At 53.9% G+C, this 11,089-nt stretch overlaps 1 protein-coding gene across 1 annotated transcript; it reads right to left on the bottom strand.

Annotated features, from left to right (window-relative positions):
* Positions 1-4,244: 4,244 nt before the first annotated feature.
* Positions 4,245-11,083, bottom strand: LOC130542447 (uncharacterized). The gene is made up of 2 exons (XM_057305890.1): positions 6,627-11,083; positions 4,245-4,510 (listed from the first exon to the last, which is right to left on the bottom strand). The coding sequence occupies exons 1-2, from the start codon at positions 7,551-7,553 to the stop codon at positions 4,385-4,387; spliced, it is 1,053 nt and encodes a 350-aa protein (XP_057161873.1). The 5' UTR covers positions 7,554-11,083; the 3' UTR covers positions 4,245-4,384.
* Between the last annotated feature and the right edge of the window lie 6 nt (positions 11,084-11,089).

Raw genomic sequence — 11,089 nt, 5'->3', positions numbered from 1 at the left:
CAGGGAATCCTTGTTTGGTCCCTGTTTTTAATTAGAATACTCCTACTGCCTTTCCATTAAGTGTGATATTAATTTTGACTTTAAAAATTGGTCTTCCTGTCTTCAGCAATCCTTCCTTCTGATTCAGGATTTCTTCACACTGGGCTCATGGATGAGTCGGTCTGCTCCAGCAGCATCCGGAAATCGTGTACACAGAGACATGTGAAGCTTTGTTCAGCCCTGACTTACCCGGTGACTACTAGGTGCCAGGCTTTGTTCCCAGCCCTGAGGTTACACAGTGAAGAGACAGCGATACGCGATAAGGAAACTATAAAGTATGTGAGCTGTCATGTCATGGAGAAAATACCGCAAGGCCGTGGGGTAGGGAGTGCTTGGGTAGGTGGGTCAGAGAAGGTCCCCTGAAGAGGGTGATGTGTGAGCAGGCCCTGCTGTGGGCCGAAGCGTGGCCCCCTGAATGACGTGCCCACGTCTCCACCCATGGTACACGTGACCGTGACAGTATCTGGCAAAAGGGTTTTTGCAGATGTAATTGAGTTAAGTAAGGATCTGGAGAAGAGACCATCCTGGATTAACCGCTGGGCCCTAAATCCAAGGCAAGTGTCTTTGTGAGAAGAGGAGGCGCACAGAGGAGGCCGTGTGAGGACGGGGCAGAGCCTGGCCTGATGCAGTCACAGCCAAGGGACCCCAAGGGCTGCCAGCAGCCACCGCGAGTCAGGAGAAAGGCTAGGGACAGAGTCTCCCTCGGAGAATCCACAAGGAAGCAGCTTTGCCAACAACCTCACTGCAGACTTCTAGCCTCCAGAACTATAAGAGAGTCTGTCTGTGTTGTTTCAAGCCACCCAGTTTCCCAGTTTATGGTCATTTCTTACAATGGCCGCAGGAAGCAAATACAGCCCTGACGTGGGTAGGAGGGCGGGCGAACCACATGCGCATCTGGAAGGAGAAGTTTCCAGGGAGAAGGAACCTGAGTCAGGGTCGTGCGTGGCCAGTGGTGAGTAGCACAATGAGGTCAGAGGTCACAGATAAGGGAGGCTGGCAGGCAGCAGATGACCAAGGCCTTCCAGGCCACAGTGAGGGCTTGAATCGCTGGTCTGGGTGAGATGCGGAACTTTGGGCCAAGTTTTGGCCCGAGCAAATAAAGTGCAAGGAGAGAGGTGCCATCAACTAAGCCGGGAAGGCTGCAGGTGGAGCAAGTTTTGGGGGTAAATCAGGATGTGGAGTTTGGACTCGGTAAGCTGAGAACCAGTGGGCATCCGAGGGACGGTGTCGGGGAGGCAGTCTGGTACAGGACTCCGGACTTTCCAGAGGTGGACTAGGAGGGAGACCCCCATCTGGGAACCGTCAGCATACACTCAGAGTTTGCGTGCCCTTCAGGGTGGTGAGAGCAGACGGAGTGGGGAGGGATGCAGGGCCAGAGGGGGATGGTGGCCCCCAGGGTGTGCAGGTCCTGGACACAAGGAGGAACCAGCAAAGGGGACCGAGGGGGAGCAGTGGCTGGAAGGTGGGTCCGAGAAGCCGCAAGAGGAAAGATTGCTCTCAGGGGGCTGGCACTCATAGGTGGGTGAGGGCCAAGGACTGGTGGTCTGAGCAGCCTGGAGGCTACGGGATCATCGGGAGCTTTCCAGGGCCCAGGAGGTGGCCACACCCACTCGGAGCAGGGTCAGGAGAGAAGGGGAAGAGGGGGTGCGGACCCAGGCAGAAGCAGCTCTAAGGGAGACACGGTGCAGGTGCAGGGGGGAGTCTGTCTACATGCGGACGGGAGCGCTCTACAGGAAGGAAGACTGGCTGAGGCAGGGGTGAGGGGCACGGTGAGGAATGGTGCCCTTTGGCGGTGGGGGGTGGGGAAGACCCAGGCCTTTGTTAGGAAGGTTAGCTATCCGCCTCCAGGCAAGGACGTGAAGGGGCCTACCTCCCACCAAACCTCCCAAGGTTGGGGTGGGGGGTGGGCTCACTTACGTCCAGGTCCGCTTAGCACCCCCTCTCTTTTCCACTGACTATGGAACTTGGACACTTGCTGTCCTTCTCCAGGCTATCCGTCCCTTTCTGAGCTTATTTCCTCAATTATAAAATGGGATAAAAACAATCAGGCCTGTCCCTAATATTCGCAGGGACTGGGACAGGCATCCAAACGGGGTCTGCCTACCATCTATCTAAGTATGTAAAGTCGTAAGTGAAGCCAAGCACACACTGTTGCATAAACGACCTCCCATCCTCCTACTTAGGCAGGTGTGCTTCAGAACAATCCAGAAGCCGAGGCTTGCATTGAGAACCCTAGGGCTCCTGGGAGCCCAGCCCCACAGGCCTCCTTTGCTCCCCACCTGCGTCTGTCTCTCACTGGGGTTGATGCAGACGCCTGCCCAGCCACACCCGTGCTCCGACAACACTGCCCACTGCCGGCCTCTCGGTCGCGAGGGGCCTGGGTGCACAGGCTGGTGGTCTGGTGTGCTTTGGGAGGACAGACCTGGCACAGAGGCCCATGTGGGCCCTGAGGGTGGGTGGCGGGGTTACCTGGGTGAGGAATCCTTCGTCTCCGGGTTTGGAAGTGTGCTCTAGAAGTGGGGGCCCTAGGACCTCCTCACCCCCAAGAAGGGGCCTGGCGGGGTAAGTGCCAGCGGAGGGCCTGCCGGCTGTGGCTCCCAGGGTGGGTTTGCTGGGAGGGTGATGATGAGATCAGAAGCCCAAGTCAAGGATCAGCACAGCGCCTGGCACATAGTAAGTGCTCAATAAAGGGTTGCTACTTCCTACTTCATTGTTGTGGCGTGTCTAGTCGTTAGGAACTGGACAAGGCATCTCCGCCCCCAGCCGTCTGGCCACCACCCACCGCAGACTCTGGGCTCGAAGACAGCATCCCCCGTGGCCCCGCCGGGCGCCGCTCTCGCCCTCACACTGCTCAGCCGCTTCCCTCCAGAAAGCCCTCCTTCCACTGGTCATTAGGGAAGTTTCTGGTCTGTCTTCAGTGTGTTGGACGTTTCCTCCCCGAAGGAGTCTGCCTTGACCCTTCCCCTTCCGTCTGGCCAGGTGAGCCGGTCTACTCTGCCTGCTGCCGCTGGACCGTTAGGCCCTGGTCCGAAGCTGGGGTGGCCGCCTCTCACTGAGCAGGCCCCTGTCCCCGCCAGTGGGTCCTGGACGCCTCGGGGCAGGACTTTGATTCGTTTGCTCTGCCCAGCCTGGCGGGCAGCCAAGCGCCGAACTGATTGCTGAGCTGAGGAATTTAACTTGGTGTTCAGAAATTCCTGCTGGAATTTTCCGTTGAGATAAGCAGGGGTGAAGCTTTTGAGGCAAGGCAGGCGACCCTTTCTGCTTATCTCAAAGGCGCTGGGAGATAAGAACGTTCTGGAGGATCTGTCCCTCAGCCATCGATCACGCTGCGTCTGACCCCTCACTGCAGCTCTGTAAGGAAGCCCCGGAGGAAGGGGAAGCACCTCTTCCCCACAGAAGCCCAGACGGGCCGCAGTTAACGGTCCGGGCCACACCGGTGGCCTCTGCACGAGGAGCTGGGGGGGGCCGTGGGGTCCGGGCAGGTCGTTGGCAGCGTCCATGACAGGTCCTGATAACCGTGTCGAAAATCTCAGAAATGTTTCTGTGGCAGTGGCTCAGGCGTTTGCCACGTGACCCCAGGGAGGCAAACGGGTGGAAAGTCACGAGAGGCCGGTAGGGATGGGAAGGAGCCCGCATGCAGGGGGGCGCCTCGGGGAGCAGAAGAGCACCTGTGCCTGGAGATACGGGAGCAGAGACTGAAAAATCAGTGGGCAGGGGTGCCGCAGATGCTCCCGACGCAGGCCGGGTGCTCCGACCAGGTACTCCCCAGGGGCCCTTCCGGCTTCGGAACACCAGGATTTGGGCTTTCTTTTATAAGGAGAATTGATGCTGTGAGTGGGTGCGCTCGTGTACGTGGGCTGATGAAGGGGCATCGCAAAGCGGCGCCTCTGTGAACGCCAAGGCAGGGAAGTTGATGACACGCCAGGAGAGAAAGCTGGCACAGCTCTATCAAGACTATACTAGCGGAGGTCACTTAAGTAGATCGCTTGTGTACTATTTTCTCCGTTTCCACGACAAGCAGCGGTGATTAGGGTTACGGGGCGGAACGTGCTCTAAGTGTCCATCCTCCCTGTTGGGGAGTTTCTTTGTGCCTGAGTCTGACTCTGTGTCCACGTGGGAACGCATCTTCAGATTGATCGACTGATGGATTGATTACAAGATTTTATTTATTTATTTGAGAGAGAGAGAGCATGAGCGGGGGCAGGGGCAGAGGGAGGGGAGAGGCAGACTCCCTGCTGAGTAGGGAGCCTGACCCGGGGCTCGATCCCAGGACTCTGGGATCGTGACCTGAGCTGAAGTCAGCCGCTGCACCGACTGAGCCGCCAGGGGCTCCGCACCTTTAGATTTAAACGCGAGAGTTTTCTCTCTCAGTGGATGTCTCTTTGTGGTGAGGTGGTCTTACAGAGATGAGCAGCACGTTTGGGACTCTCTGGTGAGGAGCAGGTGTGGAGGGTCGTGACTGCGGAGCTCCCTGTGGGAGGGGCAAGACCAGCAGGGTGAAGCATGTGCAGGCAAACACTGAGACCAGAGAAGTGATGAGCCCCCCGGACCTCAGGAGTAGCTGGGTCCTAGCTTCTCACGGTGCGCCTGGGCCTTGTGAGGTGGGAAGGGGTCAGGCTGTTTGGGGTTGGCCAGTGGGTGGGCCCCCACCATCCGCCAGCAGTGTGCGAATGGGGAGCTTTCCCTCTGGGTCAGCTGGGCAGGGTGTGGGCCTTAGCTCGCACTGGGATAAGCAGGATTCTAGTATGGATCTCAAGACCACTGGCCCGTGGTGTCCAGACCCAGCATGAAACCCTCCCTCCAAGGGTGCCCAGGGCTGTGCATACGATGGATGTCACTCCTGAGTTAGGTTGTGTTATGTGGCAAGGGTGAAGGAGTGTTTGCAGATGTACTTAATGTTCCTTATCAGTTGAATTTAAGTTAATGAAAAAGGAGAGGGTGCCTAGTGGGCCTCACCTAATCAGGCAGGCCCTTTAAAAGAGGGTCTGGAAGTCAGACAGATTCTCCTGCTGGCCTTGAAGAGCAGGCTGGCCTGTGTGAGGGGCACGTGACAAGGACCAGCAGGTGGGCTGTAAGCTCCGAGGGGCCCCAGTAGACAGCCAGAGGGAGAACGGGAGTTCACTCCAACAACAGCAGGGAGCTGAATTCTGCCCACGACCAGCTCAGAAAGGACTTTGGCCTCCAGACGGCCTGGCCCAAGCCTGTGAGACCCTCAGCAGAGGACTCAGAACGTGGGCCCCCACTCCCGACCCGCGGAAGCAGACACTAAGCATGCTCGTGGCCCTCTGTTCCACAGCCAGGGATGAAGACCGGGCCCTGAGCCTGCTGGTAGGACCCTCAGTAATATAATCTCGGGGCAGCTGGGAAGTCACAGGGGAGATGAAAGGACTCCAGAAATCTCTTCTCTGGACAGGGCCTGGCTTTCAAACCCCTTGTCTGACTGCAGGCATGAATCTCCCGTTTCGGCTGTCAGATGCCGGTTAGTAACGATCTTGTCTCTGTCTTCCTGTCATAAAGCTGGTATTGACGACTCCCTCTCATTCTGGGCCCCTTCCCCCAACCGGCAGGGGGTGGACACTTCACCGTAACTGCCAGAGGCCCATCCGTGTTGAAAATGAAAAAACCACGTCCATCTATTTCAAAACTGGCCGCTCCATCATATGGGTTACAGGCAGAGAAACACATCGTCCCCCAGACCTTTGGTTGGGTCTACAGGTGGGGGGCTGAGGAGGTGATTCGCCAGTGTGGAGAGGTCCTGAGTCTCCCAAGTGGCAGGGCCCAGCCACGCTTGCTGGTGGCACTCAGGGGGGTGGCCAAACCCCAGACGCCCCCAGAGGTGGTGTGGGTATGGCAGAGAGGAGCTGGTCCTGAAGGGGTGGTGGGAGGGCATCCCAGCAGGAGCCCAGCACAGAGCCCTCCCCCCCCAACACAAAACCCCAAGGCCCCAGTGACGGACAGGGCACGCAGAAACCCCGGAGGTCAGAGGGACAGGAGTCCCCTTCCATCCGTCCTGTGGCTGGATCTTCCCATCCCTGGCCAGGGAGGAGCAGTCAGGTTGAGGGGTGACAAACCTGGGAGGGCGTGTTAGAGAAACATAGCACCTCCCCCGCTGTGGAGTCCAGCCTGGATCCGGGTGTCCGAGCCCAGGACTGCCCTGGGTTGCCTCTGGCCCCAGGTGCAGGGCCCCACAAAAGCCGGCTCCCAGCTATTTGTGGCAGGAATAACTTCATTTCACCAAAATACATCCTTTATTCTCCTGGCCTTTGAGTGCAACAAAGATCTGTGCTACCCCAGGAAGGAGCCGAGGGGAAACCCTCAGCTTTTTGAAATGAGAGACAGGTAACAAAGCTGAGACACTCCCTGGAGTTTGGGTGACGCCTCCCCCCAACACCAGATGGGAGTCTGGCTTCCCGAGCCCAGGTGCCCCTGCAGCCACGGTTTTACCGTCCAGCCTCCCGCCCTGCCCTGCCCCAGGCGACACATGACCGTGGTGGACCTTGCCCTGGGAGCCTCCCGGGAAGGGAGGAGGGGACCTGACCAGGGGGCAGGGGGCGGGCCCCACCTTGGCCAGAGCGGCTGCGTCTTACCTGTTTCCTGTTGGAGCAGAATCTCTGCCTGTCCGTGCAGTGGCCACCGTCCCCGCCTGCCTGTGGGGGGAAGCAAACCTTGTCGGGGGCCAGAGGAGGGAGCCCGGGGAGACAGGTGGGGGTCCTGCAGGACCCAGTGATGACAAGCTGCCTGGCTTCCTGTAGGTGATCAGACCCAGGGAACACGTGAGTCGTTGTTTTAACTTCTGTGTGCTTTGCAGAGTGTGCGTGTGTGTGCACATGCACATGTCTGTGTGTATTTGTGTCTGTGAGTGTCTGGGTGTGTGTATCTCTGTGTGTGTCCGTGCATCTGTGTGTCTCTGTGTATTTCTGTGTGTGTTTGTATGTGTGTACCTGCATGCTCATGTGTGTGAGTGTCTGTGTGTGTATCTGCATGTGTCTGTGTGTGTACGTGTATACACGCGCGTGTGTGAGGGTGTCTGTACCTTCGCCCTTGTGCGCAGAAGCAAAAGGGCAAAGTGCGGTGTGAGGAGTTTGCTCCGCTGAAGACCAGAAGTGCCCCTGTCTGGATCTGCTGCCGCTGGCTAGGTCAGGCTCCCGGAGGGAGGCCTTGGGAAGAGTCCAGCTCAGGCCTTGACTGTAGATTGCTGGTGGGGGAGCGGAGCCCTTCGAGGAACCCGTCTCAGCTGGATCGCGTTGCTCAGTGTAGATTGGCGCGGGCATAACCAGCTGCTCAGAAATCTCGGTGTTCTTTACACACCCAGGCAGAGATGACACCAGTGACACCTTGGACGGGAGCCTCAGCAAAGCAGACCCTTCCCCGAAATGCCCTCCCCTACCCCGAGAAAGGACTACTGCAGATCTGCAATGCTTTCTTTTTCCCTTTGGTGAACAAGAGATGAGAAAAGAAATTTTAAAAAGCCCCAAATCAGGATGCTGCAGAGGGCATCTCTTACCTCTAATCATGAATATTGTGTTCCTGAGAACATCTTTGTGTTTAAAAAGACTTCAAATAACCCCATCTTGATTAAATTCTAGAGGTTGGGTCAGAAGTCACATTTTCAATTTTCTCTCTGAATACAGGGCTCCTACCTCTGATTATTGGAAGCTTACAGTATGTCATCACACAGAGAGTTGTACCGGAAGTGCTTTCTGCAGTCTTATTTATTACTGAGAAAACAGTTATGACCAAGAAAAAATCCAACAGTTGGGAAATGGGTTAGCAAAGTGGAAAAGCTGTAGGAACGTTCTGTGGTCACTGAACATATCATGCTGGATACGGTGGAACGAACACAGCAGCGTGGAAAGCTGCTTTTCACTTATGTTGTTTTTTAAAAGGTGGGATACATAATTTTATGTTAAAGCTGGATTTTGGTTTGCCTGTTTTTAAGATTCATAGCCAAAAATCCAAGACGAAAATAGGCAAAATGCCTTTCTGGTTATATTAAGGGTGTGAGATTGTGGGTGATTTAATTTTTTTCATATTGACAATGATGTGTTTATATTTATAGTAAAATACTATTTTTTTTAAAGATTTTATTTATTTTTTCGACAGAGATAGAGACAGCCAGCAAGAGAGGGAACACAAGCAGGGGGAGTGGGAGAGGAAGAAGCAGGCTCATAGCGGAGGAGCCTGATGTGGGGCTCGATCCCGTAAACGCCGGGATCACGCCCTGAGCCGAAGGCAGACGCTTAACCGCTGTGCCACCCAGGCGCCCCAATAGTAAAATACTATTTTTAAACAAAGAGATGTATCATTGCCAAAAGAATAAGATGCTGCAATGCGGTATCATAGGAATGGTATATTCATTCACGGGAATGGTGTATTCATTCAGAGTCCACCTGTTGTGATGAATTCAGACATGTCTTAGGCTAAAGATTTTCTACACTTAAGAGCTTTATTAATCCGAGCGCATAAATAGCAAGGAACACTTGAAGGGGTGTCTTTAATACTCGAGAAGGCATCCCCGTAGGTGTGTTAGAAGCAGAATTACAGTACAAATCAGTGGGATACCTGCTTCCAAGCAGGAGCTGTACTTCCGGCTGGAGACCAGGGAATGGCTTGGGGCGGCACTGGAAGCCGGACAGTCCGTTCGGCAAAGGATGTATTTTTCCAGCTTGGCTGAGCTGTAATTGACATCCAGCGCCGTGCAGGTTCAAGGCGTGCACCCCTGTGGATTTGACACGTTTATGTATCGCAATGCGATGGCTGCCACGCTGTTAGCTGCCACCTCCATCCTGTCTCATAACGACCACGTCTTTCTGGCCCTGAGAACATTTAATCTACTCTCTTAGGGACTTTCAAGGACATAATGCAGTATTAGTAGCTATAATCTCCATGCTGTACGCTGGATGCCCAGAACTTGTTAATCTTGTAACTGGAAGTTTGTACCCTTTGACTGGTATCTTCCCATTCTCCTTCCCCAGCCTTTGGTAACCAGCATTCTACTCTGTTCCTCTGAGTTGGGCGGGGGGAGAAGAAGCAGTTTATAAATTAGGATCTGCTATGGAGCTGACTTCGCCTCGGCCCTGAGCCCAGGAGGGCGGTCCCCCCAGACGGGCTCCCTGCACCACTCTCTTGATGCGGGAAGTGCGTGCTGGTGCTCTCTGCAAGTGGCTGGAAGCGCCCTGGGCTGCCCGGTGTGAATGTGAACACAGCCTGCTCTGCCTTCAAATTCTGCATCTGTCTTAGAAGAGCTGCCGGGCCTCTCTCTAAGGTGGGGTGACGCCAGGACCCCCGGAGGCTGCTAGCCCAGCTTTAATGGGAGGCTCTGTGCAGCCTGAGCTGGGCAGGGCTGTGTGCACACGTCTGTCCCGCTCCCCCGTGCAGGTGGCCTGCGTGTTAGGCTCAGTCACTTCTTTTTTTTTTTTTTTTAATGATTTTTTATTATATTTTGTTAGTCACCATACAGTACATCCCCGGTTTCTGATGTAAGGCTCGATGATTCATTAGTTGTGTATAACACCCAGTGCACCATGCAATACGTGCCCTCCTTACTACCCATCACCGGTCTATCCCATTCCCCCACCCCCCTCCCCTCTGAGGTCCTCAGTTTGTTTCTAGTCCATAGTCTCTTATGTTTCATTCCCCCTTCTGATTACCCCCCCTTTCTTTATCCCTTTCTTCCCCTACCGATCATCCTAGTTCTTATGTTCCATAGATGAGAGAAATCATATGATAGTTGTCTTTCTCTGCTTGACTTATTTCACTTAGCATTATCTCCTCCAGTGCCGTCCATTTTGTAACAAATGTTGAGAACTCGTTCTTTCTGATAGCTGAGTAATATTCCATTGTATATATGGACCACAACTTCTTAATCCAGTCATCTGTTGAAGGGCATCTCGGCTCCTTCCACGATTTAGCTATTGTGGACAATGCTGCTATGAACATTGGGGTGCATATGGCCCTTCTCTTCACTACGTCTGTATCTTTGGAGTAAACACCCAGTAGTGCAATGGCTGGATCATAGGGTAGCTCAATTTTTAACTTTTTAAGGGACCTCCACACTGTTTTCCAGAGTGGCTGTACCAACTTGCATTCCCACCAACAATGTAGGAGGGATCCCCTTTCTCCACATCCTCTCCAACATTTGTTGTTTCCTGCCTTGTCAATTTTTGCCATTCTAACTGGCGTAAGGTGGTATCTCAGTGTGGTTTTGATTTGAATTTCCTTGATGGCTAATGATTTTGAACATTTTTTCATGTGTCTGTTAGCCATTTGTATGTCTTCATTGGAAAAGTGTCTGTTCATATCTTCTGCCCATTTTTTGATAGGCTCAGTCACTTCTGCCTCCAGTCTCCTCCAAGTACCCATGCAGGGCGACCATAAAGCAAGTAACGTTCAGCTTTTCTTGGCCCCTCAGGGCTGAGCCACCGTGTGGAGCTGCTCTCAACAGCTGCTGGAGGTGCCATTTCTGTTCAGCATTCTGCAGATACCCACTTCACTGCATGGCCAGCTGCCTGGGGTTTGACCGGCCGTGCAGACCGTGGGGTGGAAACAGCATGGCTGTCCAGTTGTGGCTTTTTGCTGAGTCATTCCTGTGTGTGTTCATGAAATATTTATTGAGACCTACTATATGACCTTGCTCTCATGAGAGGTTACAGCCCGGTGTGTGTGAGAAGATATTGATAAAATAATTATATAAATGTATCTCATTAGAGGTTACAGTCCAGCAAGTGAGATAAGTCATTAAAAAACAATTCTATGAGTTAAGGCAGAGTTCAGAACTGGGATTATTTCAATCAAGAAGAGGAACAGGGTCTATGGGCCACATGATGGCAGGGAATTTATCTATTTCATTATCTGCTGTTGATGGGGACCGGATATGATCAGGGCTGGGCGCCGTGGCAGGACGGAGGTTCGCATCGATGGGACAGAGAGACCTGAGCGGATCTGGCAGATTTACTGGAAGCTGGCAGCTCTCTAAGTGACCCCAGTACCCGCTTCAAAAAAACAGAGATGGAAAACTTAAAATACTTCATCTTTCTAATCCTTCTCTGAA

The sequence above is a fragment of the Ursus arctos genome, unplaced genomic scaffold (genome assembly GCF_023065955.2).
Source record: "Ursus arctos isolate Adak ecotype North America unplaced genomic scaffold, UrsArc2.0 scaffold_1, whole genome shotgun sequence".
NCBI lineage: Eukaryota > Metazoa > Chordata > Mammalia > Carnivora > Ursidae > Ursus > Ursus arctos.
The sequence above is the reverse complement of the archived record's forward strand: the minus strand, read 5'-3'. Positions and strand labels throughout refer to the sequence as shown.